The sequence below is a fragment of the Apodemus sylvaticus genome, chromosome 2 (assembly GCF_947179515.1).
Source record: "Apodemus sylvaticus chromosome 2, mApoSyl1.1, whole genome shotgun sequence".
Taxonomy (NCBI): domain Eukaryota; kingdom Metazoa; phylum Chordata; class Mammalia; order Rodentia; family Muridae; genus Apodemus; species Apodemus sylvaticus.
The window spans coordinates 76,450,392-76,475,950 of record NC_067473.1 but is presented as its reverse complement, the minus strand read 5'-3'; the positions used below and the strand labels follow the sequence as shown (position 1 = coordinate 76,475,950).

At 45.5% G+C, this 25,559-nt stretch overlaps 1 protein-coding gene across 1 annotated transcript; it reads right to left on the bottom strand.

Moving 5' to 3' along the window:
• Nucleotides 1-409: 409 nt before the first annotated feature.
• Nucleotides 410-25,180, bottom strand: Nfe2l3 (NFE2 like bZIP transcription factor 3). Its single transcript, XM_052173720.1, has 4 exons — nt 24,508-25,180; nt 9,182-9,355; nt 4,105-4,188; nt 410-3,556 (listed from the first exon to the last, which is right to left on the bottom strand). Exons 1-4 carry the CDS (start codon nt 25,012-25,014, stop codon nt 2,348-2,350), a joined length of 1,974 nt encoding a protein of 657 aa, XP_052029680.1. The 5' UTR covers nt 25,015-25,180; the 3' UTR covers nt 410-2,347.
• Nucleotides 25,181-25,559: the final 379 nt, after the last annotated feature.

Here is a 25,559-nt window from a genome sequence, read left to right as displayed (position 1 = left end):
ATCAATTGTCAGTTGCTGTCTAATGAAATACACCTTACTATGAGTTGTGCACTGCTACAACTTGTTGTTGAACATAAGTACACATTTACAGTTTTCATTCATTACTAATAGGAGAAAAGAATCAATTGTCAGTTGCTGTCTAATGAAATACACCTTACTATGAGTTGTGCACTGCTACAACTTGTTGTTGAACATAAGTTGGTGGCATTTTGAAACCATGGGTTTTAACCAGGTAGAGTATTTCTGTTGAATCAGCATTTGCAGAAACACCAGAGTCAAAATGAGTTTTATTCTAATTGTGAAGAATAGCAGTTTAAACTCAGTATTGTGGTTTAAGAGTAATGGGAAAATTGATTTAAGACAACCAGAGTAAGCAACTAACCTCATTTGCTTATGACAATAAGGCAATATATACAGGTAAGTCAATGGCTAATAAAATGTGAGCTCTTACCATCTAGTGAACTAATATATCAAGAATAGAGGTAGTGTGCTATGGTGCATGCTCTCAATCCCAAAGCTGCATGGTGACAGTGTCTTGTTCACATAACCCGCCGCCATTAAACCCTTAATTTGTTTTTGGAGCAAAATGAAGTCTACATCACTATTGTTTTTTAAAAAGTCACTAAAACAATGAAATTGAGGCAGTGCCATAAAGGGAAAATGCAATGACTCAGGAGAGGTGTGGTACTATGATGCTATAAAAGTAAATTCAGGGAGGAGGGATCACTGGAGGTGTCTTAAGATTATCTTTTATAATCTGAATAAATTGCACACAGCTTTTACATACCCTGGATCTGTCTGGATTGAGTTAACTTGCTGGGAACTTGAATTTGGGCCTCTTGGAACAGTTAATCGTGGTAGTTCTAAACTGATGGTGGAAGGATGGCATGCCTTCCACCTTGAGCAGTCTGCATTCTGGTACCTGTTGAGCACTTACCGGGAACAAGGGTTTCTATTATGAAAGCTTTTACCAACTCAGAAGCAATCTTACATGTGACAAGTGGTATTGTCCCAAGAGTACTGATAAATGGGTATTGCAAAGAGATCAGACACCACCTACATTGCCTTGTGCTCAACTGAGCATAATGTATATATACATAATGCAAAATACTGTGGAACTTTGGGATGATAAATCTCCCCTTTCCTAAAAGGGCACACTATCTGCTCTAAGTATGGAGGTCAAGGTTGAACTAGTGTCTGAATGGTCTTGTGTATAGAAAAATAATACAAGCGCTTTGACAAAATGGAAGTTTTCACCAGACAGCCCTTGTTCAAGAAAATTTGTACCATGTGTGTGAAATGCTGAGACTCAAGTTAGGTTCTGGTTCACAGCAGCTGGTGAACAGTCATTCTCCACCCCAATTAGTGTAATACTTAACGGTTTTTTACCTGGCATCCACAATGCTAGGAGCATCCTTGCTTTGGGTTTATAAAGGTTATAGGGGATGTAGAGATGGCGCTGGTTAAGAGCACTGACTTGTCTTCCAGGAGTTCATTTACTAGCAACCATGAGGTGGATCTATAATGGGATCCGAAGTTTAGAGACAGCTAGTGTTTACATGGTTTATGCACTAGATGTGAATGTATGGAGCATTGGCTCATACATCCCATATTCAGTATGATTGTAGAAAACAAAGCTGATGGCCTTTGTCAGGTATTTCAGTCCAATTGATAACCTTTAGGACTCACAGCAATGGGTGACCATGGGACAAGACATTGATTATAGGTTATTTGGATGTTAGTGCAACAAAAAACCTTGCCTAAAATTGATGACAGGTCAAATATCATAAAAATGTGACTAGTTACAGTGGTCCATTTTATTACAGATTACTAGTGGTTCATGTACAGGTGTGTGTCTTTTAAATAGATCATCACAGGCTAGTGCAGCTGCTGTAAATTTCATATGGATGTAGGTCTCTGTGACCTGTAACTGCATTTTAATAATGTGGGTACTTGGGTTTGAAGCTTGTCAATGATGGACCTTGCATATTGTTAAAACGGTTAACTGAGTAGATTTTTAAATATATAAAGAATAAGGCAAGTATTCTTTGGACTTGTTGGAATAAAATTTTTTAAGTTCAAATACAAAATTTTTTACACACGTTAAATATTAAAATGTAGCCTTCAGAAAAGACTGAATTTTGAGTCAAAGTCTCAAAACAGGTGACCACAAGGTGGCTGTAGTTTTGGAGAGTACTTCACATCATTATGAATCATGCAGGAATGTGGATTCTCCCAACTTCACAGAAGCATAATCTTGATTCCTAACATTTATCAGAATTAACTGATAGCAGTACCTTTAAAATCTTAAAGTAGTTTGAACAGTTTGTGATGCTGCTCACTGTAACTATTCAGTTTCTTCTCTCTTTGTGGCTTCCTTTTTGTGGCCTGATGAGACCATTTCTTTGGGCACAATCAAAAAAGTTCCATCATGGCTGTACTGAAGTGCATAGTTGCTTGGATTGACTGGCCTACCTTGGTCATCTCTTAACCTATTAAAAACATCACGGTAAAGGTCATGTAGCTTCTGTCTCATTATGTCAATAGCTTTGTTACATTGAGTTTTCTCATTTTTAAGGGCTTCTTTCTTTGCTTGCAAGTTACATATATCATCTTCTAGATTTAAAATGATGTCTAGTTTCCGTTTACGGCAGTTCTGTGCAGCAACTTTGTTTTTTCCTCTTCGCCTGATATCACGGATGAGAGAAATTTGTAGGTCTGTCAGGTAGTGTCTGCTTAACATGCTGTTGAAAGAGTCAACAGGCATGCGGACAATTTCATCTACAGAAAAGGGAATGTGCAGAGCTTTAGCACGCTGTTCATCACGGCTCAAGTTTCTGTCTGGATTATCAAGGCACCCACTGATTTTCTGTGACTTTCCAGACCATGTAAAAGATTCAGATGTAGGATCTGGTACACCTGACTGTAAGTGGTAAGTGTGGTCATGAAATACTTGCTGACATTCAAGAGACCCATGAAAGCCAACCATAGTCCTATGGTCCATATGTTTATGGGGTTCTGGGTAGCAGCCTCCTATAGCTCCTAAATCATGACAAAGATATTGTAGGTCACTGTTGTAACCTATGGTCCCATTATAAATACAATAAGAACTAGAGTTGGTAAGAGAGGTGCTATTGTGACTTGAATTTAATGAGAGAGCAGAATCTGGTTCTTCAAAAAGTTGAGAAACTTCTAGTGGACTGAAACCTGTGGCCAATGACATTAGGCTTATTCCATCAAACATATTTGAATCCAGGTCATAGAGATCTTGGCTTGTTTGGTTCCTCATTTGATTGTCAACAGGTGGAAGAGACATTGCACGAGTGGCTTGCTCAGGGCTGGTATGAGAATTTAACTGCAGAAATGGTTCTTGTGCCACTGTAGACCTTGCTGATGGATCTCTTCTAAAGGTGGTGGTGTTGGAGCACAACAGCATGGCTTCATGAAGATTGACATCATGGCTTATAGCTTGGCTCAAATTTATGTTCTGTGTTGAAGAATTCACACTTTCACAGACACTGCTCAGAAAAGGTGGAATGTCTTCCACTGAGATGCCCTGAAGAACAAAAACACTATGTCAAAGGGAGTTTCATTATCTAATATATAATCTCACATTACTTTTATCAAGTTTCTTTGCAATATGGATATACTACTGACTGAACAATTCCCTGTTTGAGATACAATATGTAATCTCAGAATATGCTGATGAACCTCTGGGGGTAAAGGGTTTTAAGTCAGGGAATTGAGCTTATTTCAATCATTAAGCATTGTAACATTAAGATACAGCTCTTAGTCAAAGCATTTGGAGCTAACATCCACATTGTGAAGGGTCAAGGGTAAGCTAATGAGCAGTCTGGGGCAGGGGGTGTTAAGAGACTCATGCTACAAGGAAAACTAACAGTATGGTCTAACAAAATAGTATACATTTTAGTTTCTCCAAAGTGATTATTTCTATGAAAACTTAGCCTTTTGTGTTTTAAAATATACTTGGCAAATTCTTGTGTCTTCCAAGTGGGAGAATCATTGGTTCACAGAGGTCAATTCAGGGGTTTTACTGGGGGTGGGGTGGGATGGGTGTTAAATACAAGTCAAGGTTCCTTTTACCTCTAGAGAATGTTCAGGCTGTGATGAAAGTACTTGGAATAAATCTTCCAGAGAGAAAGATGTATCTGACCAATGTAGATGGCTCTGTATATGAACAGAAAATGTTTACCATCAGAAAAACACTGAAATCTTAGTTTTACCCCCCCCCTTTGTTCTTTTTGAGAGGGGCTTATAAACAAAGCAATCCTGGTCTGAATTCATGGCAATACTACCTCAGCCTTTTGTGTGCTGGGAAATCTGGAATGCACCCCCACATTTGGCTCAAACTTGTGGCTTTTAAAAGGTTTGGTTTTGGTCGCATTTTTTTCTAGTTTTTTTGAAATAGGGTCTCTGTATAACAGTCCTGGCTGTTTTAGAACTCGGAGGACCAGGCTGGCCAGGAACTCAAGAGATCTGCCTTCCCAGTTCTGGGATTAAAAAGATATGCTTCCCTACCACCTGGTTTGAGAGTTCATTTTTGCTGAGAGAGATTTTGTATGAATCTTATCCTTAAGGATTACTATAAACTCATTTTCACCATATATCTAAGGATTCTGAAAATTTTTATTTTTTATATATTTATATATATATTTTTTTGGTTTTTGGATTTGGTTTTTTCGAGACGGGGTTTCTCTGTATAGTTGACTATCCTGGAACTCTGTAGATCAGGCTAGCCTCGAACTCAGAAATCCGCCTGCTTCTGCCTCCCAGAGTGCTAGGATTACAGGCGTGCACCACCACCGCCTGGCTAGGATTTTGATTTCTAATAGACGAATACATCTGTTTCCTATTTCTTGGAATTTTAGGTGGGAAGCTTATATCTCCCTGGACATGGATAGCTCTATTATCTGTCTTGAAACCTGGTTCCAAACCTTTTGATTTTAGTTCTCTACTAAATTGTGGCCTTAAATTCATTTTTGTATCATTTTAAAATATTCAGCAAGGATAGAAAGACAGTAAAACTCTCTCAGCCCAACTCTTGGCAATCTGAGTTCAATCCCTAGAAACCACGTCAAGGTGGAAGGTGAGAACAGACTACACAGCAATGTCCTTTCACCTCCACCCGTGCCTGGCACACACAAAATATCCATTCAGAGTGCACAGAATTCGATTAATGTGTTATTTATGACATTTACCAACTCCCTACATTCCACTAAGTGTTTAAGATTTTGTAGCAGAGAAAGAATTGGACTGACAGTATACACAAATACATTTGTCAAATACATTGGGTTCTATGAAACATTTTGGGGTTCATAATACCATAGGCTTTCTATTTATTGCTGCTAAATGAATATTAGTTTTTAAGTTCCTTAACTGGAAAACTATTTTAGTGGCTTGTGGATTTTTTGGCCAATTTGTTACATAAAATGATGCTTCATATTTTTAATAGAATTATTGTATTAATAACTCCAAACTTTTAACCTTTTTGCTTGTTTCTCAGTTGGCTGTTGAGCTTAGGAAGTTGAGGATATTCTTTGTAGCCCAGGAATGGTGGTAGATCCATAGGGAATAAATAGAGTGATTCCCCTAGTGACAACTCACCTGAGGAATTAATTCAGTTCCCAGTTAAGTTCTCTGCTCAGTCTAACAGCTTCATTTCATTCAGTTTTTACCAGTGTATCACCTCTAAACTGAGGATTCTAACGGTAGAAATCACTCCAGGCTTCTAGTAGTTTTTTGCTTGTTTGTTTTGTTTTTTTGAGACAGGGTTTCTCTGTATAGCCCTGGTTGTCTTGGAACTCACTCTGTAGACCAGACTGGCCTTGAATTCAGAAACCCACCTGCCTCTGCCTCCCAAGTGCTGGGATTAAAGGCGTGTGGCACCACCATGTCTCGAAGTACACCAAAACTGCAGACAGTGCTGGAGAAATGGCTCAGCAGTTAACAGTACTGGCATCTTTTGCAGAGGTCCCAGGTTGGAGTCCTAGCCTGCATTGGATGGCTTTAAAATTCAGTTCCAGGGGATATGATGCCTTCTTATGACCTCCATAGGCAGCAGGCATGTATATACATGGTGCAGACATATAGGCAGGCAAAACACCCCTACTTGTTTGTTTTGTTTTAAAACCAGAGCATTTATTTTAAGAAAGCCAGGCTGGAGAGATGGTTCAGCAGTTAAGAGCACTGGCTGCTCTTGTGGAGGTCCTGAGTTCAATTCCCAACATGGTGGCTCACAACTATCTATAGTGGGATCTGATGTCCTCTTCTGTCTGATGCTCTCTTCTGGCATGCAGCCATACATGCAAACAGAGAGCTCATATGCACATTAAACACTGTTGCCGGGCAGTGGTGGTACACACCTTTAATCCCAGCACTTGGGAGGCCGAGGTAGGTGGATTTCTGAGTTCAAGGCCAGCCTGGTCTACAGAGTGCATTGCAGGACAGCCAGGGCTACACAGAGAAACCCTGTTTTGAAAAACAAAACAAAAAACTGGGGTATTCTGAGGAATATTGCTACTATGGAGGTGAAATGGGTCACAACTCACAACCTTGCAAGTTTGAGACTAGATTAATAAGCAACACAGCTTATTTGTAACAGTTCTCAAGAAGAACAAGGGTACAATTTGTATGTAGTACCTAGTGACTCAGGCCAAGGACAGGAGCCTGGTAAGGCATGCCAAGGAATGATAGCACAAGCCTCTGATCCCCAGCATTTAGAAGGTGGAGGTAGGAGGATCAGGAATTTAAGATCTGTTTTGGACAGTTTGGGCTATGTAAGACCCAAGAAGTGCCTGCTCTGCTTTGGGTGTTTAATATGTTTCTACGTATTAAAGTTTGGTCCAAACTGCTGTTTCCTTACACTGTAGCTTCCTACTTTATTTAAGGAGTCCTAACAGAGATTTAGTTAGGACAAGTAATTCAAAGAAAATGTCTTTCCCAGGAAAGCCAATGAGGGAGTAAAGATAAAGACACTGACATGAGAGGGGAAATTGGAACGGGGAATTTCATATCAAGTAAAGAAGAGTAGAAACCATTTGTTAGGTGAATGAGGCACTACAGAAAGAGGACTGACTTATTTTGGCAGTTTGACATGGGGTCTTGCTAAGTTGCCCAGCCTGCCTGTGAGCTTTCAGTCATGCCTCCAGTTTGCAAGCCACTGAGAGTATAGGCCTGAATCATGGCTTCTCAACTTTAGAGTGACGGTTGAAGTTGGAGAGGTTAGGGAGCAAAGGTTGGGTGTGTTCTTCCTTTCAAAATGAAGCCAAAAGAGGCCTGAAGGAGAAGTGTTCCCTGCAAAAAGCAAATGCCCAGAGCCGTGTGTTAGCTGTTAAATGGTTAGATGATCACCTGGAAAGGGGAGGGCATGCCCTGGACATTCAGACCTTAAAATGACCATCGAGGGCAAAGGCCAAGTGCCCTAGCTTTGGAGGGAATAGATCCCCAGAGAGCCAACCAAATAAAAATGCCTATAAATATGGACCAGTATAAATATTCAACAGTTTTAGATACATCCCACCATTAAGTGAACACTACCTGCTGAGTTCGAGCAGCCAAATATTTCCTTCCAAGTTCTTTCTATCCTTTGTCTCCCCCAGTGGAGGTGGGGGGGGGGGAACCACCTAACCACAGGGAGGACAATCTGCTCCACCAGAGGGTGGTTTGTCAGTCTGAGGATGCAGCAGAGGAGGAAGAAGAGGAAAAGGAGACTGGGGTGTTTAAATTTGTTCTTAAGAGCTGCAGCACTACAAGGACCTGAAAATGTGTTTGTTCTTTTGTTTTTAGTGGTGCTGAGGATTGAACTAGGGGCTCCTGGTGTTAGGCAATTGTCCAACTACTGGCCTGTATCCCCGATCTAACCAGAGTCTCTAGAAGCCATGGCCTTGACCTAGGTTTCACCTTGGTATAAGAACAGTGGGTTCCTAGAACATCAGGCTGAAGTGGGGCAAGAGTGGAGGGCAAGTAAAGAAAGCAAATCTTCTGATATCCCTGCAAAACAAAAAATCCTGCAAAGAAACTATGTCTGAAGACTGATTCCAACTCTAGTATTGTAGAGAGACTGGAAATGGTCCACAGAATAGTTACCTTCCTTATCTTGGGCTACTTCTAGATCTCCGAACAGCCAGCCATTGCTTGCCCACCTGTGTCAAAACTAACCTGTGTCTCACAGATAAGAACTAGTAAATTAGCAGACAACTGGCTTCCATCAACTGGAAAGCCCAGAGAGCATCTGGGTGGACCTATAGAAAAGCTCGCCCCACCTCACTGCCTTTCTGACGTACCCACAAATGTATTTTGAACTTACCTATATATAAAAAACCTTCATGAAACTGCTTCCATGTTGGAACATGGAATTAGGGGTAACCTAAAATCTGTCATGGCCTAAATTCTGGGCCATGGTCACTCAAAATTGACTCCAGAATAGAGTGTCTCTTACTCTCTTTAAGATGAGAGCTTTGGTTTTTTTTCCATCAACAGCTCTGCAAAGTCAGTTCCTTGGTGTAATGTTGTATGGTGATGAGGGCTGTCTAAGGGCCCTGCTCCTCATCCTCTAAGGATTTCCAGACTGAGCCCCAGATTCCATCTCCCAGAGAAGGAGGTGCTGCGGCTGGTCACAGAGAAAACAGCCACTAGGATGGGGATGCCTTGTGCAGGTAAAAGTGTCTTGTGTGTCTATGAACCACCAGTTTTATCTGGAGCACCTCTGTGCCAAACATGTGGTTAGGACCACATGAGGGCTAAGTCAGATCTAGGTTATGGCCTACATGACACGGGAAGCACTGACTACAAAAAGAATCCATCATTCAACTCAGGTCTTGGGGTTCACCCTGTACAGTCAAAAGAAGTACAGGAAGATGCCCTCCAGGAGCCTGGCCCTGGTCTCTTAGTTGAGGGCGGAAGTAGGACACAGGACCAGTGATTCAGCCTGACCCATGAGCAGACTGAAGACTTGGGTATGAGCATTAGTGGAAATTGAGAGAGAGATTTGTAAGGTTGGTCCTTTGATCTCCTAGACCAGGCCAGGCTAATCTGGATGCCAGCTGGTTTTTCCTCCTTGTCTTGGCAAACACGAATAAATGAACCTGCTAGTAAGTTGTCTTTAGCCAGAGAAGTCTTTCTAAAGGCCAGTGGCCAGCCTGGACAATTTTTCACAGCTTACCTCATTCCCAGCCTCAGCGGTCTCGGCTTCCCAGTTACATGCGCCTGCAATTTTGTTTTCTTCTTTCTTACTCTGCTGCCGTGATTTTGCCTGGGCTGACCCCCCTTCCTCAGTTTCCTCCTGCTGGGAACTGTGATCCACAGCTTCACTCTTTTCTCTTAGCATCTCATTCTCCTGTAAGAAGCACCCAAAACTGTGCTAAGCAGAAAGCACATATGAGACATCTTTAGAATGGCATTGTACTTATTGTTGGCTGAAACCCACAGTTGCTGTCATCTGAGGCTGGTGCTTCATTATTTCACTCTAAAAGGAGCATTTAATTCTGAAACAAAGGTCGGTTTTATGCCCTGATTTTCCGATGCCCCATTCCTCTGTTCCCTCCTTCTTACCTCTCCTTTTTAAAGACAAGATCTCTTTGTGTGGCCTCATCAGGTCTAGAACTTGTGACCCTGGACCCTTTTGTTTTAACCTGCAGAGCACTGGGATTGCAGGTACTTGCCACCACTCCGGGGTGGTTTACAGGAGCTGCTAACAGGACTAACTCAAGGGTCTGCCACCCTACCAACACACAGAAATGTTTGAAAAATGGAAATGTCGACAAAACGATGACCTACCAATGTGGGGAGCAGGACAGAAAACCAGTCCTAGAGGCCCCCTCCATTTTCTTGGCTTCTCTACCTGTCCAGCTGTGGGACTCTGCTTTTCTCCCTGTGAGCAAGCTTTCTCAGGACACTGACGATCCCACTACTTTCTTCCTTCTTTCCCATCTGTGGACAATCCCCATTAGCCACCTACTGGGGACTGGTGCCTTCCAACTACGGAACCCCTCCCTTGGTCCTCCTTTAGATTCTATCTCATTATTCTGCCCACTTTGATGGGAAAATTCTCCAAGAATGATCACCTGGGCTCTTGTGTGTGTGTTCTCTCTCAGATCCAGCCCAGTGAGGAAGTTTGTTCTTGGCACACCCCTGAAATAGTTTACCAGGGTCTGCCAAATCTAAAGGCTCTGCATCCTTATTATTTTTTTAAAAGATTTATTTATTATTATATGTAATTACACTGTAGTTGCCTTTAAACACAGCAGAAGAGGGCATCAGATCTCATTACGTATGGTTGTGAGCCACCATGTGGTTGCTGGGATTTGAACTCAGGACCTCTGGAAGAGCAGCCAGTGCTCTTAACCACTGAGCCATCTCTCCAGCCCCTGCATCTTTATTATATTGGACCTGGTCAACAAATTCTGACTTAGTTTTTACTACCTCCTCCTGGAAACAGCTTTCTGCATCTGGCGCCGCAGCACTGCATCTCTTTCTTAGAAGTTGCCAGCGACTTCTACGTTGTTGATTCTTCATCCTCAGATCTCTAAGCTGAGCGATGTCCCAAATCTCTGTTCCTCTCTTCAAATATTATCATCCCACTTTTTTTTCTTAGCTTTCCCTGAGCTAATTAAAGATTCATTTATTTTTTATTTTATGTGTATGGGTGTTTTGTCTGCATGTATATCTGTATTATGTGTGCCTGGTGTTGATGGAAGTCCATAGAAGGTATTGGATTCTCCAGGGACTGGAGTTGCGGGCAGTCACCAGTGGGTGGTGGAAATCAAACAGGTTGTTTGGAAGCTCTGCCTGCACTCTTCTTTTGCTTGTTTTTCGAGACAGTGTTTCTCTGTGTAGCCCTGGCTGTCCTGGACCTCCCTCTGTAGACCAGGCTGGCCTCAAACTCAGAGATCCGCCTGCCTCTGCCTCCTGAGTTCTGGAATTAAAGGTGTGTGTCCTGCCCGCCTGTGAGCCAGTGCTCTAAACCACTCAGCCATCTCCAGCCCTTCTCTATATTTTTAAAAAGCACCTTAACTTAAGCCAACCCACAACCATTTTTTCTATACCATTTAGCACTAGCTATATTTATTTGCTATCTGTCCGACTAGCATGGTAATTTTTTCTCTCTCTCTTCCTGTCTCTCTGTCTCTGTTTCTCCCTCCCTGTTTCTTTCTCTGTCTCTCTGTCTCTCTCTCCCACCTCTCTCTGCACAAGAGCACTCATGCATATGCGTACAGAAGCCAGAGGAAGGCGTTGGGTGTCTCGCTCCATATCATTCTCTGCTTTATTTCCTTTCATTGAACTGGAAGTAGGATAGCAGCCATTAAGGCAAGCCCCACAGCACTGGGTTACAGGTGCCCAGTGACTGTGCCCAAATTTTTACATGGAAATTTGAATTCAGGTTTTCATGCTTTGTAGGACAAGCATGCCCTACCGCCCCCTCCACCAAGCCAGGGTCTCTTTGTATAACATTGGCCGGCATTGGCAGTCCTGGAACTCATTCTGTAGATTTTAAGGCTGGACTTAAAATCAAGTAGCCTGCTTCGGTCTCCCAAGTCCTGGGATTAAAGATATGGGTTGCCGGGCGGTGGTGGCGCACGCCTGTAATCCCAGCACTCTGGGAGGCAGAGGCAGGTGGATTTCTGAGTTCGAGGCCAGCCTGGTCTACAGAGTGAGCTCCAGGACAGCCAGGGCTATACAGAGAAACCCTGTCTCGGAAAATAAAATAAAATAAAGATATGGGTCACCACTGCCCTGCAAGGACAAGCACTCTCCCTGAACCATCTCCCCAGCTCCAAATGGTAGTTTCTTTCCCTTTTTAACTTATTTTATTTTCATATGTATGTATATATGTATGTATGTATCTATCTATCTATCTATCTATCTATTATCTATCTTTCTATCTATCTTTCTATCTATCTTTCTTTCTATCTATCTATCTATCTATCTATCTATCTATCTATCTATCTATCTATCATCTATCTATCTATCAGAGACAGGATCTCTTCTCTAAATAACCCTGGCTTTCTTGGAGCTCATTCTGTAGACGAGGCTGGTCTTAAATTCACAGAGATTAAGACCTGCTTCTACCTCCTGAGTTCTGGGACTACAGGTGAGCGAGCCACCAGACCTGGCACAAAACAGTAGTTTCCTGAAGGCAGTGACTCTATACCTCCTGTCTTCTCCAGAGCTTGTCACTTATTGTTCTTTAGCAAATATCTGCTGAGGTCAAATCTTAGACGCAGAATCCTTAGGCTTTGTCAGGAATCCATTTGGATTACTCCTGCTCGGAACCACAGGGCTAAGTCTTCCCTACTTTGGGGGTGTTGGGGAGGAGGGGGAGGAGGGGGGAAGGAAGGGGAGGGGTAGGAGGAGGTTACTGATTGCAATTTACTTTACTGTTTGTCTTTTGTCCAGGCAAGACTTCTTTTGTTAACTTTAAATGCTGGATTCTCAACAAAGCTGATTTTGTTTATAAAACTGCTATGGTTGGACAGAACTTGCAAAATCTGCAATGTCTAAGGTAACTCAATACACAAGAACACCCACACAGATATGTAAACAGAAGTACATGCATATGCCATCATGTAGAACCCGTGCCGTCCAGATCAAGCCCATAAAGAAGAAACTGAGCAGAAGTCTGGGAAGTCTCTCTCTCTCTCTCTCTCTCTCTCTCTCTCTCTCTCTCTCTCTCTCTGTGTGTGTGTGTGTGTCTGGTGGTGGTACAGGGGAAGTGGGAGGGAGGGGATCTTTTAGAGTGCAATGGGCTGGTAACAAATGTGTGTGAGACATTCTGGAAAACTCAGAAAAGGACTTAAGTTACAGAAATCCTCTATGACCAGGATAGCATTGCGAGAGGTTAACAGTTGGTTAAAAGGGCTTTCATGTGGGGATGGAGAGATGGCTCTGAAGTTTAAAGCACTGGCTGCATACTATTCTTAGCATCCATATGGGTAGCATTTCAACCATCTATATATAACTCCTGGGGTTCCCAACACCCTATTCTGGCCTCCAAGGGTACTATACACACTTGGTATAAACTTACATGCAGGCAAACTTGGTGTTTGACTTCCTTAGTGCATTGACACTTATATACATAGAAGGGGGTCGGGAGCAGTCATAGTGGCACACACCTTTAATTCAATCACTTGGGAGGCTGAGGCAGGAGGTTCTCTATGAGTTCAAGGCTAGTCTGGAATACATACCAAGTTCTAGGTTAGCCAAGGCTACACAGTGACAGCCCATCTCAACTTCTACCCCCTCCCACCTCAAAAGGGGGTGGGGAGTCCTGTCATGTGATGGCAGATCCCAGCTCACTGAATAAAGAGCTAAACAAAAAGACAACTAAGGAATAAAATGACCAAATGAGTGAGAAAAATGTCTCATAGTAGACAACAACTAAAAGAAAAAAATGGTGATGCTAAATAATGCAAAGACATTTAAACAGCTGCAGAGTGTCATTCTATGGAGTACTTGTTAATTACAGAAAACATCAACACTACAGGGGAAGCCTGGCAGATGCCATCTTAAGAGATGTCTAAGCCTACCATGGTAATCCAATCCAGAGTAATCTGGAGACAGACACCACGTCCCTGCTATGAAGGAAACAACACTAACTGTAGTTTTTAAGTCAAAACTCATCTCAATCTAATGAAGAGAAGTCATTCCAGAAAAATGGTGACTGACAGTGTGTGATGGGCTCGATGCTACCTGGGGCATAGACTCTGAAAACAGACAGGCAAGACAATGATCCTAGATTCACAATAAATGTCCTTACTTTGGTAACTGGCTACAGAAAAAAAAAATCACTCAGAAAAATAGGAAAACACACAATGTATCCAATATTAAATGGCTTTGACTTACTCTTTAAAAGTGTCACAATATAAAATAATCATATATTTTATACATATGGATAGTTATTAAAGTCAAGTGGAAAATTATAAAATCTGGGCAAGGAACATTATTCAATAATCTTGCTTAAAAGTTGTTTTTGAGACTTTTATTTCATGTGTATAAGTGTTTTACTTGCATGTATGTCTGTGCACCATTTGTGTGAAATGCCCGCAGAGGCCAGAGGAGAGCATTTGATACTTTGAGAATGTATAGATTGTTGTGAGCTATCATGTGGTTGCTGGGAATTGAACTCAGGACCTCTGAAAGAGCAGCCTGTGCTCTTAACCGCTGAGCCATCTCTCCAACATCACACCCACCCTGCTTCCCTTTTTTTGAGACAGGTATATATGTCTGGCTGTCCCAGAACTTGCTATGTAGACCAGGCTAGCCTGGAACCCACAGAGACCCACCGACTCTACCTTAATTCCTTAGTGTTGGAATTAAAGGAATGCACTATCACACTCAGCTCTTGCACTTTTTTAAATTTGAAATTATATTCATTTTTATTATTTACATTTAGATTATGGTTTGAGGTAAAAGATCACCCTAAAAGGCCCTAGACAGCAAAATGATCTTGGCAAAGCAGAACTTCTCTTTCATCACAGTGTCCTGGAATCCAAGAGTGTTTCAGGAGGAGGTTGCAGATTACTCCAGTGATGCTTTGAGGTGGCTCAAGCCTTAAGTACCAGTGGGAGCTCCTAAAACGCTGGTGGCCTTCACTGTTGTTTTAGGGTAGAAGCCCAGTGACATTTGCAAAGAATAAACAAGAGGTGACAATTAATAATTATGCCACTGGACAAGTCATCCTCTCAAGATTCGGTAATGGAAAGGAACGGAGACATGGATCAAGACAGTACAGTTTGTTCTGAAGAGATGCTAGGGCAGAGGCAGGAGGATTGCCACAAATTCCAGGCCAGCTGAGTACCTACTGAGTACTACTGGAGTACCTACTGAGACTTAATCTTAAAGCCATCCCCAGCAAAAGAGGATAAAGAAAAGGAATTCTAAGAAAACAAACAAAAGGGCTGGAGAGATTCCTCTGCTGTTAAGAGAGGCGGGCTACTGCTCCTCTTGCAGACAAGCCATGTTTGATCCTCTCCCCCACATGGTGGCTCACAGCCATCTGTAACTCCAGTTCTAGGGAACCAGATACCCTTTTCTAGCCTCAGGCACATATAAGTGGTGCACATACAGGCACACAGATGGTACATGTACATACATATATAGATAAATACAGGCAAAACACTAAAACATATATAATAAAGCAAATCTTTTTATTTATTCATTTTATGTATATGAGTACACTGTGGCTGTAGACACACTAGAAGACTAGAAGAGGGCATCGGATCCCATCACAGATGGTGTGAGCCACCATATTGTTTCTGGGAATTTAACTCAGGACCCTGGAAGAGCACTCAGTGCTCTTAACCACTGAGCCATCTCTCCAGCCCCAAAGCAAATCTTTTAAAAAAAGAGTTAAAAAAAAAAAGCCCAAAACATCTGCATAAACAAATAAATAATCTCGCTGATCTCACTATTGTATCACAAGCAAGACTTGAACTCATGATCCTTTTGCCTTTAGAGCCCAAGTGCTGGGCTGCACAGCAATAGGTGTATCATGGGCATTGTCTCAGAAGATCCTTGTGTATTCACTCAGCTTATTGCTGGCAGCAGAGAGGAAGTGAAGTGGAACAGGGATCCTAAGACGTAATGCAGACAGGTGGGGTTTCCCTGGGTTAGTGGGACACACATAAAGATGTCGGCACCCCCCACAAGGATGGACTAGCAGTGGCTGTTGGTGACCATGTCTCTCTTCTCTTATTTATGGTCAGGTAATGCTGGCCAGGCACCTCATCCTACGACTGAGAAGGTTAAGGTGGGAAGAGGCAGGGTCACAATGGCTCAAGCATGGAACAGTTCTGATATATATATATCCTGTAATACAGTATTTGTATTTACAGAGTGAAAAGAGCTGGCTGCCTCTATGATAGACTTTGTACAGCTTGCAAAGCCCACAGGGGTGTGGCACTGCATGTTAGCCACAAGCTGAGTGAGGAAGGGAACTACCCTGAACCAATAGCTGTGTAACCTTGGACCACTTGTTGACCTTTCTGACCCTTAGGTTCCTGACCTCAGAAAGGAGGAACTATTAAGGAATTTGCATTTGGGTAGTTGAGGAGATGTCCTTTCACACATTTCAAGACACACCAAACTTGTTCAACACTGTCAACACCTCAACTGGCTTTCCAAAAGAAAGTGCTACTGGACCCCATCACAGGGCGGTGACCCGGTGACCAGCCTCTGCTCCCTCCTTTCCAGCTTCTCTCAGCTTGCTGGCTCCCAGCTGAGTGCTTCCGTGAGGGGCACAGGCACTGTCATTAAGTTACTTTTATTTGTGTGGAGGTAAGTCTTACCCTAGTGGTCTGGAAGCTCACTACAAAATAAAAAAAGAAAGGTTCCTAGGAAGCCAGCATAAATTGTGTGTGTGTGTGTGTGTGTGTGTGTGTGTGTGTGTGTAACACTTCACATGATTTTCAGTGTTGGCGCTTGCAGGAAGGCCCACCCAATCATGTCCCACTTTCATTCTGTACAATGAACCATCGGAACCTGGTTGGACCTTTGGACTAGCCTGTCTGCAAAGGCTCATGATTTTCTCTATGGCACCTAGACCGTCTTTGTGGGGCCTTTTCTTTCCTAGTAGGCTATATAAAACCATATGCTAGCTGGGCGTGGTGACACACATTTGTAATCCCAGCACTTGGGAGGCAGAGGCAGGCGGGTTTATGAGTTCGAGGCCAGCCTGGTCTACAGAGTGAGTTCCAGGACAGCCAGGGCTACACAGAGAAACCCTGTCTCAAAAAAACCAAAACAAAACAAAAACCAAAAACCAAAAAACATATGCTGCCTGCTCGCCTGTCATCCTGGCCAGGAGCAGTCTGTGGAGGGAAGGTTTTCTGTATCAGTGAAGAGAAGGGTGAGGGGAAGAGAGATGCAAAGCTGGGCATTTCTTTATGAGGTTTTGTTTGTTTATCTTGTAAAGTCTCTGAAGACTTGTGTGTGTGTGTGTGTGTGTGTGTGTACCGGCCACGCCCTTTGTGAGAGCAGTTGCAGCGGCCTAGCTGGCCCTTTCATTTCCTCACCTGGTGGAGGAGTGAAGAGGACCTGCTTTGACTTTTAGGGTTGGGTGAACCTTCAAAGACAAAGAACAGAGCAGTGTCTGCCAGTGGGTTGACATCAGAGGGAGCTGAGACTCCCCAGGCTTGTCTCTAGGCTGGAGGCAAGCTGGAGTCATCTGGCCTGGAGAGAATCAGGGAGCCAGATAAAGACAGCCTGCGTCCTGCTTGGCCTGGGAAGTTTTTACTAGCAGTTTACAGTAATTACATACATGTCTGCTGAGCCCTCGCTGTGGGCCCCATGGCTACTACCTTATTTAAGCTGCTCAGCACCCTGGCGAGGTATGTACTGGTAGCATTCCTTTCAGAGGGTGGGGGGGAAATTGAGGCACAGAAGTTAGACAAAGAGCCTGCCACACAGTAGTGAGTGACAAGATTTGCATCTGGCTGTGGCATTTTCATTTTATAGCTGGCTAGAAGCCTGGTACTAAGTCTGTCTGTCTGTCTGTCTGTCTGTCTGTCTGTCTCTCTCTCTGTCTCTGTCTATCTCTCTCTCTAATTTCGGTTTTTCGAGACAGGGTTTCTCTGTGTAGCTCCAGCTGTCCTGAAACTCACTCTGAAGACCAGACTGGCCTTGAAACTCAGAGATCCACCTGCCTTTCTCTCTGGAGTGCTGGGATTAAAGCCGTGTGCCACCACTACCCAGCTGGGTGCTGCTTCTTAATGACCCTCCAGATCCCTTAAACTCATCCTTGTTTAGCCAGTATAGGCAGGAACTACAAATGAGTCAGGACCCTCTGAACTAGACATGCTGGATGATGGGAAAGAGGTTTGTTTTCCTAAGCTCCATTTTCTTCCCTTATAACATATGTTAGAAGGTTTTAGTAGTAAACTTGGAGACATGCAAATCCACTTCTGAAGGCCCTTGGAGCCAGCTTGTTAACAACTGACATCCTCCAGGTAGCCGAAGCTAAGACACAGGAGCCCCATATTCACTATGATTAACTGCCAGAAGTCCAGTACAAAAACAAAACTAAACAAACCAGAATCAAAAACCGAAAAACAGGTCAACTTCCAAATACAAACCTTAACGTTCAAGACACAAGGGCATGATGAACCCCAAGCCCCAGGACCATTTTGACTAGAGCCACTGTTCTGGGATGAAGCCTCTTCTGCAGGCTGAAGTTTCTTGGGAGTATGTAGAACTCAGGGTGCCTGGCCATGCACAGGAACCAAGCAGACACGCCCCTTAGCCCTCCCGGGAATGCTCCAGAAAGGACAGTGATATTCTCTTCTCACCAATTTGGAAAGCCATGTTTGCAGAGGTCCCAAGAGGAGGTGGGGCTGAAGTGGTTTTATTTGTCAAGGTTTCCGGTGTCCATGGACTCAACTAACTGAATAGGCTATAGGCTTTGTAGGAAATGACGGATGTGGGTATGCCAGCTGACTTTAAGTATGATCAGTAATTGAGTAGTCACATCCAGTCAACTGAAATCCCTCAGGAACAACACTGAGGCTGCCAGGAGGAGAAAGCTGGCTGTGAGCCGGCAGCTTCCTGGGCTCTGATGAGCTGTCGAGGGTGTTCTACTGTCCCACTGTCTGGATTTGCCAGTTCCTTCATTTGTCTGCGTGTGTGCATCTATTCATTCATACTCTGTGCTTTCCGTTTTCCCCAACAATGCCTGGCTATGGAGATAGGAAGCCAGTTCTAGCTCCTGGAGGCTTCCCAAGGCACGACCACATTGTGCCAGTCACCACCTGCTACTCAACCACAACAGTTGGGGGCACATGCCTCTGCCACCTCCAGCTGCCCAACAGTGTATGAATTCTCCCAGATCCTTCATAGCTGCACCTGAGGAGCCTTTCCCACTCAAGGCTGTCCTGAAAGGCAGCAGACTGTTTTTCCCTTTGAAGTTCACAAATGGGTGGGAGGTGTGGCTAACTCCGTGTTTAGGAACAGTACCCAGCTCTATTCCAAGCGAGGTCACTAACCTGATCTATCAGTTTAGGCAGTCCCAAATCTCGCCACCTAACCCAATTATAGTGACACTTGAAAGTCTACTCTTCAATGACCCTGTCCACTCTAGTGGCTGACACAAAATGGTCAAGATTTAAGAGCTGACCTACTTTCTTCTTGGTGATCTGGCCTTGAAGGACCCAAAACTGTCACAGCCATGGCATTCACGAAGTGCAAGCCCCAGCAGAGAGGCCCTGCAGATCCTCAGCTGCCACACAGCAGACACTGCAGTTCAAAGCAGAGGGTGCTCTGTGTTGGCTCGAGAGAAGAGGAGGTGTTCTGTGAATGGGTGGCCGTTGAGCCAGCCTGAGGATTTAACTGTGAACGACCCGAGAGCAATGAAAGGCTGGCATTCTGGGCAAAGATAAGGGAGGCAAACGTGATCCTGGGTTGTCTGGGGAAAGGAAAGTTTGGGCTGGAAAGTAGGCCAGAGGCAGTGTATCAGCAGGCTGTTAGTTCAGCAAGGCTGGTTGGTGTCACTGTGGCCACACCTGAGGGCCCTTAAATGACAAAATATGGAACTGGAAGGTAATGAGAAGCTGGTGGAGCCTCCTCAATGGAAGTCGTAAAGTAGTGCAGGCAGCAGAACAAAACGGGGGTGGTGTGGGGTGGGGGGGTGGCCTCTGGAACCCTGGCTGGATGAACTCGAAGGACCATAGCTTACCATCTCGGATCAGTTTGACTGGCACCGTGCCATTTATGCTCCCCAACAAACCTTCTAGCACCCACTGTACAGGAAAGAGGACTGAAGATTCAGAAAGGGGAAAGGTGGGTGGCAGGTGGCACGTGCAATGGAGACAAGCCAATTGGTTTGGCCTGGTGCCAGCACTCTGATTTCTATAGACTGACTTACCCAGAATCCTGAGCCCTGTATACTGGATTCCTACTATGCGAGCTAAGCAGGAAGATAGAAAGAAAGTGGGGACTAACTCAGCAAATGAGGAGGATCTTTCTCTGAAAACAAACAGACAACAACAAAAACAGCAACAACACCACCACCACCAAACCGTAATGATGATGACAACAGATTAAATAAGTTCTCAGCAGGACACACCAAGTGCTGCCACAAACTGCCCCATGCACTAACTGACTCAGCTTCTAATAGCTGCAGTAGAGCAGTGAGTATAGTTGACAGAGGGTGATAGGATTGACCTCTAAATGCTCATTAACTTCTAACCCCTAAGCCCTAAGCATGTAGTCATATTAGGAAACCCGGTCATTGCCAATGTAATTAGGTAAAAGAGAGCCTGTGGCCCTAGGTGACTGCGCTTCCTATAGAAAGAGAACATGCAGGGAGGGGGCATGAGAAGGGGAAGGCAGACTCAGGAGCAGAAGCCACAGAATACTGGCAACTCCAGCAAACCACCAGATGCAGGTTCTCCCTCCCATCAGTTCTGGGAAGGACTCAATCAGCTGATACCTTGCCTTGGGCTTCTTGTCTCTCAGCACCTTTCTATCGAAGCAGCTAGTCCACAGATCCTAGTATAATGACCTATGACCTCTGTCATCCTTTCCCACCCAAGGAGCCAAAGTATACCCTTACAATGTCTACTAATAGCAAGAGGAAACCCCCGCTATGAAAGTGCACTGCTCGCAATTGGGGCCATGTCTGCACCACAGCTTAGTGAAAATCAACAGTTTGCTTCCCACCTCTGACCAACTGCCTACCCAAGTGTTAGGAGAGAGCTTTGATTCTGAAATGGAAACAAAATGTATGTCCACAGTCAGCGATGTGGACTCTCTCCCTTTTTTTGGTTTTTTTTTTTTTTTTTTTTTTGGTTTTTTTGGTTTTTTTGTTTGTTTTTTTGAGACAGGGTTTCTCTGTGTAGCCCTGGCTGTCCTGGAACTCACTCTGTAGACCAGGCTGGCCTTGAACTCAGAAATCCGCCTGCCTCTGCCTCCCAAGTGCTGGGACTAAAGGCGTGCGCCACCACCGCCCCGCTGACTCTCTCCCTTTTATACTTTGGATTAAGCATGGACTATAGTGATTCTATGACCTGAAGAAACCCTCCTAAAGGAAGCTAGGCTGTTTGGTAGGATCGCTCTTACAGCAGAGGATTGCTGTCACAGGAGATGAAACCACGAAGTGACCACAGCTCAGTTCCCGAAAGCTCTTGAAACATATAGCTCTTTGACATATATTCAACTCCACAAGCCTGTTATTTTTAATTTTTTAATTATTTTCTTTGATGTGTACAGGTATACATCACATTATAGGCATGAACCACATGGGTGCATGTATGTCTGCACACCCTGCATGTAGTGCGGTGCCTGCAGATCCTCTGGAAATGGTGTTACAGATGACTTCGCCACTATGTGAGTGCCAGGACCCAAACCTGGGTCCTCTTTAAGGACAGCGAATGGATGCAGTGCCTTCGGACTTAGCGTTAGATTTCCCCTGGACCGGGAGTATGGGTGCTGGGAATGGAGCCAGGGTCCCCCGGAAGAGCAGCAAGTGCTCTTAACCTCTGTGCCACCTCCCCTGCCACCATTGCTTTATTTCTTGAGAGCCCATACTTCTCCGTGCTGAGCTTGGGCGTCATCGGTTCTAAGTGAACAGCCATGGTTGTACACGGAAGCTCTCCGCTCCGCTCCGGGGACTTCCGGGGTCTATTTTCATAATTATTTGTTCCTCTAAGAAATGAAATCAAAGCAGTGTTTGCTTTTGATACTTTGAAAATCCCCTACTCTAAAATGTGTATGTGTATAAAAGCTGTAAAAATTGTATTCTAAAACAAGACTCTTCTACGGCCCAAATGTAAGTCACTGGAATTCTCTATCAAGTGTGATCATACACACTCACTCCCTAGTAAACAAGCTGGGCACACAGCCGAGTCTGAAGGACAACAGTGAATGTGCTCAAGTGCAGATTTCAATGTAGGGGAAAGAACAGGGGCGCCCCAGGTGACCCGTTTACACTTAACCCTTGCCTTTCCCCTCCAGGAAAACTTCACTCTCCCACCTTTAGTGAGACACTGGAACTTGAGGTGTTTTGCCTGCATGTCTGTCTGTGCACCCTGTGCATGCACTGTCCTCAGGGGTCAGAAGAAGGTGTCAGATCTCCTGGAGCTGGAGTTAGAGATGGTCGTGAGGCACCATGTGAGTGCATGGGCAAAAACCTACGCCCTCTGCAAGGGTGGCAAATGCCCTTAGCCACGGAGCTCTCCGGCCTACAACCCAGGCGTGGTGACACACACCTAATCCCAACACTTGAGGAACTGGGACAAGAGGAGTAAGAGTTCAAGGCCAGCCTGGTTAATAATACTCAATTACTCAATAAAGCTAGTTGTGGCTCATGCCAGTAAGCTTATATTAGAGGGGGAAGGGGAAACCTTAAGAGTTCAAGGTCATCTTTGGCTCCATAGCAAGCTCAAGACCAACGCCCTATTACAAAACACCCATCACCACTACCACCACCACCAGGACCACCACAGCACCACCACAAACCCCAATCAAACATACCACAAGCAAACAAACTAACAAATCCTGCACCAGGAAGCACTTGTCTTGGGGGCCAGGAGCCAGGTTGAATAAGAGGCGAACTCAGCCCATCCCAGATGCACGCTAATGAACCCGAGCGCAGCCCACAGTACTTAATTAATATACCAATCTGGGAGCCAGAAGACCCAGTTCTTAGTCCACTTCTGCCATTAACTAATGTATGTATTCAGCCAATGTCCTGACCTCCTTGGATATCGTTTCCTCGATTTTAAATCGGACACGAACATGGCATTTCCACAGTGGTGCGCTGGCTCCTAAAGCTCTAAAGGACTCAGCAACTGATCAGCCTGACTGAAAAGAATGCCCCTCCCCCCACCATGGTCTTGTAGAAGAACATGCAGCCCAGTCAGGGAAGGCACTGCTAAGAGAGGTGTTGGGGGGGGGGGGTTGGTGGGAGATTGGAGGATGTGGGGCCACAGGGGCTTTGTTCTCTCCTCTAAGAAAGGCAGACTCCAGGTCCTCCTTGTGAGAACCGCTGACAACAGAGGGTAAGAAGAGCGAAAAAGGAGCCGACAGATTCTGCCCTCCACTGCTAGCCAGGTCTGCGACCTTGCAGAGTTTCTTAACCTGTGTTTCGGTTCCTAGGCCGTCAGAGCTACCTCCAAAACCAGCCCACCAGTCTATATAGGTACCAACCAGGTAATGGTGGGAAGGAAGTCTTCAGAGAGAAAATCTATTCTCTTCGAAGGCCTGTGCACTTAGCAAGCTGGGTGACATTTGGCTGTGAGACACGTGCGGTACCCCCTCGTACAGAATCCACCTAGGGTTTCAAAGCCGCACTTTGCAGGACTAGAAAATGTATGGAGGTAGCAGGCACCCTCCTGAAATGAGAGGTGCCTCTCCTCAGATGACACCCTTCTCTCTTGAAGTTCAGATCTGTAGACTGGAAGAGGGAGTGGCTTCCTGTTAGTTCTAAACTAACAGGAGCCTATCAATGCTACTACCCCCCACCCTGTTAGTTCCCTTTCCGGAGAGGAGGAAGGGATCAGATCACCCTAACAATGAATCACTAGGACCTCACGCAATGACCCCTCCAAGAAAGGGCGGAGGAGCCTGTCAGACAACCGCCTACACAAACGGAGATTTTGAATAGCCGCAAACAAACCAGTTTAGTTCCAATTCCCATTTTGCATAAGACTGCTTTTCACAAAAACAATCTCCTACAACGTCGGTGGATTGACATCAGTTAAAGTCAACACTGGGCCAAAAAGGAAGCTCCTCCAGGAGGCAGAAGCTCTCTCTTTGCCAGGTCTTTCCTTAGGTTTTAGTCCACAGATCTTGGGGAACTGTTTAGAAACAAAAAGTTCTAACTGTAGCTGCAGAGGAGCATCGGCAATCAAAGGGAACTTGTGTGTTAGAGTCTTGTGTATGTCAGTTAGGGATGTCACACGTTCCATTAGGGAGTATTCTCAGGCAAGGGGTTGGATGGTTAGATCACAGAGGGACCACCTGCACTGAACACCGAGGCCCCTTATCCCAGGAGTACAACAGCACATCCACAAACTGGCTCCGTTTAAATTCAGGGCAAGGACCTTGCCTTGGCTTAGGTGCGTGGTTCTTCAGAGAGATTCACATCTTATCAGGGGCTAGGGCTTCCTTCATATCCTTTACTCCGGTATAGGTTTCCCATCAAGGCATCTAAATGTATTCTGGGTACGGATTAAAGGCCATGGTTTAGACAGCACCATTCCCTCCAGCTTCCCCATTACCAAAATACCCTCCATAGCCATCAAACACAAGGAAGGGTGGTCTCTGCACGCAATGGATTTCATCCACTTTCCCTAAAAATCAAATCTCCAGAACTCACCCTCTTCATTCAAAAGGAGGAGGGGCACATTTGTCCCGCAACCTATTACTACCTTGAGTAAGGAGAAAGGAGAGCGCGGGTGTGCCCCTGCCTAGCCGCCGGGACCCTACAGCTCCGGGCCAGTTCTTTCTGCCCTGGAGGGCGTACAAGGGCCACTCGCTTGCGTTCCTTTAGGTTACCTGGCTCCCGCATCCGCCTGCATCTGGCACCTGCGCCGTCGGTTCTGCCGCCTTCTCCTCCTCCTCTTCGGCGGCCAGAGGGCTGCTATGAGCCGCTCGGGGGTCCCCGCCGCCCACGGGTGCTGCCTGGCCGCCGTCTCCCACGGCCGACGAGGCGGCAGTGCCGAGCAGCCCGTGGGCCCCGTCTGCGTTCCCGGTCGCCACGCTGTGCACTAGCCACGCGTCCACGCGGGTGCGGGGAATGAAGGGGACTCCGAGCGCGCGCACTTCGTGCAGCAGCCGGCCTTTGGCCGGTAACAGGGGGGAGCGTCCCCAGCCTTCCGAGGCCGAGAAGGGGCTAGAAGCCGAGGCGGGGCGAGTGGGGCAGAGTGGGAGCAGCTCTTCCCAAAGTGAGGCGGCCGGCGGCGGCAGGCAGAAGTCCAGGTCCACAGGGAGCCCCACCAAGCTCAACAAAATCGTGAGGTGCAGGAGGCCGCCGCCCGCCCACCACGGCTTCGGGAGCTTCATCTCCCACGGTGCGCCTGGGATGCCTGTGTCCACCCGGCCCGGCACTACAGCCGCCCCGGTGGCACCAGCCGGAAAGACAATGGACCAGGGCGTACAAGGGGCCGTTGCAGCCTCACCCCAGCCAGGCACAAAGGCGCGCCCTCGGCTTCCCACACAGTGCCTGGCGCGGCCGGGGACCCAGAGAGGCGGAGAAGACACCTGCAACACCCAGCTCTCAGGCCCCGCCCCACTGCCTGGCAACGCCCACAATTAAGTCCCGCCCTCATTCAAGCTTCGCTACGCCCCGAGCCTCAGGCACGGCCTCTGGGACACACCCACATCCAGGCCTCTTTATAGAATGGGTCTCAAAGCAGTTTGGAATGGAAGCAGTTTAAAGCTTTCAGATGCCCCTGGCAGCACTGTGGTAGTGACCTGGACCACTCTAGCGGAAAGTCTTACGGAGTGGAGGAAAGTTCGAGAAGTTGAATGGGAGCAGATAGGATGTGTAAACTAGGGGGAGAGTAGATGAAGAGTTTTGAGGAACCAAGTTCATGTGAGCACATGTG

Coding starts and splice junctions, on each gene's coding strand:
- Nfe2l3 (XM_052173720.1), bottom strand. CDS start 25,014: ATGAAGCTCCCGAAGCCGTGGTGGGCGGGCGGCGGCCTCCTGCACCTC. Junction 9,356..24,507: donor CAGGCGGATGCGGGAGCCAG/GTAACCTAAAGG, acceptor TGCTTCTTACAG/GAGAATGAGATGCTAAGAGA. Junction 3,557..4,104: donor AGCCTGAACATTCTCTAGAG/GTAAAAGGAACC, acceptor TTTGTTCTTCAG/GGCATCTCAGTGGAAGACAT.